This window comes from Austrofundulus limnaeus, unplaced genomic scaffold (assembly GCF_001266775.1).
Source record: "Austrofundulus limnaeus strain Quisiro unplaced genomic scaffold, Austrofundulus_limnaeus-1.0 Scaffold1, whole genome shotgun sequence".
In the NCBI taxonomy this organism is placed as follows: Eukaryota; Metazoa; Chordata; class Actinopteri; order Cyprinodontiformes; family Rivulidae; genus Austrofundulus; species Austrofundulus limnaeus.
The window spans coordinates 7,846,420-7,849,454 of NW_013952403.1; the positions used below are offsets into that span (position 1 = coordinate 7,846,420).

A 3,035-nucleotide genomic window follows, 5' to 3' on the forward strand; every position below is an offset into this window, starting at 1 on the left:
GTCATTAGCACCTCTAGTAATATATTTACTGAGAAAAATGGTGACGTGTTCAATACTTATTTTGCCTGCTGTAACTGCCATTTGGAAACAGGTTTGTAGAGTGAACTTGTTATAAAAGCAGAAATTGCGCAGACTTTGGATCAGTTCTGCATTGTTCTGTTAGAATTTCTGGCACCTAGTAAAGTCTCAACATCCTTTAAGCTTTGTGAGGGAAACAAAGCTGCTATTGATTGTTAATACCCAGGTTGCCACTTCTTGTTGGTTTGACTAAGATCTCTTTTCTTAGCTCCCTTTAGTTGGTAAGCTGTTGAGTGAGATGAAGCAGTATAAGAACCAAACAAACGATCAGTGGAGCTAAAATAAGCTGCAGAATTGTTTTGTGGTTCTGGCTTTTTGCTGGAACTTGAACTTTACACGTACTTTCCTCACATGAACCTCCTTAGAGAGCCAATAGTTGACTTTTCTTCTTCTTTCGTTGCCCCGCGTCACGTTGGATGATCTTCTCAGACGGAGCGGCAGTGGAGGGTGAAAATCGTCGCTGCGCAGTTGGAAGATCACATCAGCTTCCAGATGAATGAGCTGAAGGACTGAAAGCGCCTATAAAGCAAGGCCGACTTTTATTGTGGGCTATTTTTAAGTAAGTCCTAATTTGAGAGCTCTTCCCCCTCACAGAAAGGTTTGAGTCCTCAGGCCAGCAGCACACTTGAATTCTTACACAGGACAGGATAACAAATCTACATTAAATCGACATTATTATTGTTAACAGAGTCACAAATTAATTCTACTAATTTATTAATTTCTGCTCACATTTGAGGAATAGCTATTTGCTAATGGATCTCAACAATTAGATGACAGTTTTCCACAGTTGCTTGTGGATGCAGTATTTAACATGGTCCCTCCTGGACTCTACAGGCTGCTGAAGAGCTGAACCGTCTATATTAAACAGTTTAGTGTCTCTGCCTTCATTAACCTGGTTTCAGACGCTGCCATGTTGTACTTTTGGAGCCAGACTTGGGGAAAGTGGGGCTGAATGCCCACCCTCCTCCTCCATGCAATCAGACTTTATTTTTGCATCATTTTTTTTAAATACAGCAGTCAAGTAAGAACTACATCAACACCTGGAAACAACAAACAAAACAAAAAAGATACAAGGTGTTTTTTAAAACCAAGAAAATTTCTTATTTGTTTACAGCAACATAAACTTGTACTGCAGACAGCCTACAGGGGGCGCTCGTGCAAAATCAGCGTCAATTTCCACATTATGTTCCTGTGTCTATAGATCTGTCAATACGCTGAATACAGGACTGAACTACTTAACTACCGTATTTATTTGTGTATAATGCAAAAATAAATTTAACCTCAAAAATCATCCATAAATTTGTTGAGTTGTCTTTTATATGCAAGTACATTTTGACAGATTCTTTTCTAATGTACTGTCATAATAAATTTAAATATTTTCTTGTAAATAACTGTAATATTGTGTGATGGGGATAAGTCATCTGGTCCTCCCATGGCAGAATAGGTCACACAGCTAACCATATAAAAACAACAGCAGCTATTTTTCCATGTTGTAGATGGACAAATTTTTTTTGTTAACAGTCAGTTGCACGTTTACATATTTAAAGGGACCAGACAAGCTGCACATTTTGCTAATTTAACAGCCGGCTCCTGCTGCGGGACCGGACCATTATCAGTGACGCCAAGCTTGCGATGCTCCTCGGCAGCCTTTGCTCTGCAGCCACAAACACACCCACTTGTGTGTGTCCCCAAAATAATTTCCCCAGCAGAGGGTACAAAGCAAGGGCTGAAAAATCCTGAAGTCTGTATGAAATTAGAGGTAGCATTGTACACGAGGATTTGATTTTAGATGCTTTTGAAGCTCAAAAAATGAGGACCGCATTATATTTGAAGAACATTAAACACACGTAAATACCATTTACACCTTCTTAAGCACATTTTAATATTTTTTAATGACTAATGTATTGCTCTCGGAAACTGTCAAAAACTTTTGTCTTGGTTAACACAGCGTCTGAAATCTTTTGTTGCGCCCCCTGCAGGTAGACGGTTTAACCTAAAATATAACTTCTAACAGATTGTCATGCAGTTCAACTGATCCATCCTGTGGTTAAATCTACTTGTGAGCAGGACAAACAGTTTTAAAGTGTTTTACTATTTTTATTATCTTTGTTTTCTCCTCTAACATGTAGTTTTACATTCTCTTTATTTGACGTGCGTCATTTTCTTTGTAAGGGGGAAGAAAGAACGTTTCTGATTTAAAAATGTCAAAGATTACTTTATTTCTCAAGTTTGTAACAGATAAATCATTAGTCACCACGTTTTTGTGTGTGTGTGTGTGTGTGTGTGTGTGTGTCTGTACTGACATCAGCCTCGTCCCTATCTCTAATCAGCTTTTGTCCGCTCCACCTCTCTCACACGCCTCTCCAGCCTGTTCAGCCGGTGCTCCACGGCAGAAGACTTATCGAAGCCGGAGGTGAGCAGAGTCAGCAGGACGAACGCCAGGACCAGGACCCCCACTCGGATGGCCGTCGTCTCCGCGGAGGCGTGCTTGTCGGTCACAATCAGTCCAAAAAGCCAGAGCGCCAAGACCATTTTCACCACCCAGAACACCTGCCTAAAGACGCCGATCAGCAGGCGGAGAATGATGGTCAGCACCCAGTACCCGATGAGGCCCACCAAACCCCACTGGGCGAGGGCAGTCACACCCTCTGGAGTAAAGCGGGGCAATGTCCGGGCAACTGCGAAAACAGGAAGTCCGGTTAAGGAACTTTGTCACAAAACAATAAGTAAAAAACAAACAAACAAACATCTAGTTAGAGAGCAAACACTGACACCTACAAGGGCGCGGCGGACACACAACCTACAGGAAGGGCTGCATATTTTCACATGAACATACAGTGGTTTGCAAAAGTATTCATACCCCTTGAACTTTTCCATATTTTGTCACATTACAACCACAAACATAAATATATTTCGGTGGATACCTAAATATTTAAGTTGCAACCTAAATACTGTAT

At 41.0% G+C, this 3,035-nt stretch overlaps 1 protein-coding gene across 2 annotated transcripts in view; it reads right to left on the minus strand.

Annotated features, from left to right (window-relative positions):
• Window positions 1-2,272: 2,272 nt before the first annotated feature.
• Window positions 2,273-3,035, minus strand: part of LOC106517303 (uncharacterized) — a 6,870-nt gene continuing 6,107 nt past the window's right edge. For both annotated transcript variants that reach the window (XM_014008068.1, XM_014008076.1), the window contains one exon: window positions 2,273-2,756. In XM_014008068.1, the coding sequence (XP_013863522.1) occupies window positions 2,401-2,756 (356 nt within the window). In that variant the 3' untranslated portion in view covers window positions 2,273-2,400. The remainder of the gene's footprint in view (window positions 2,757-3,035) is intronic.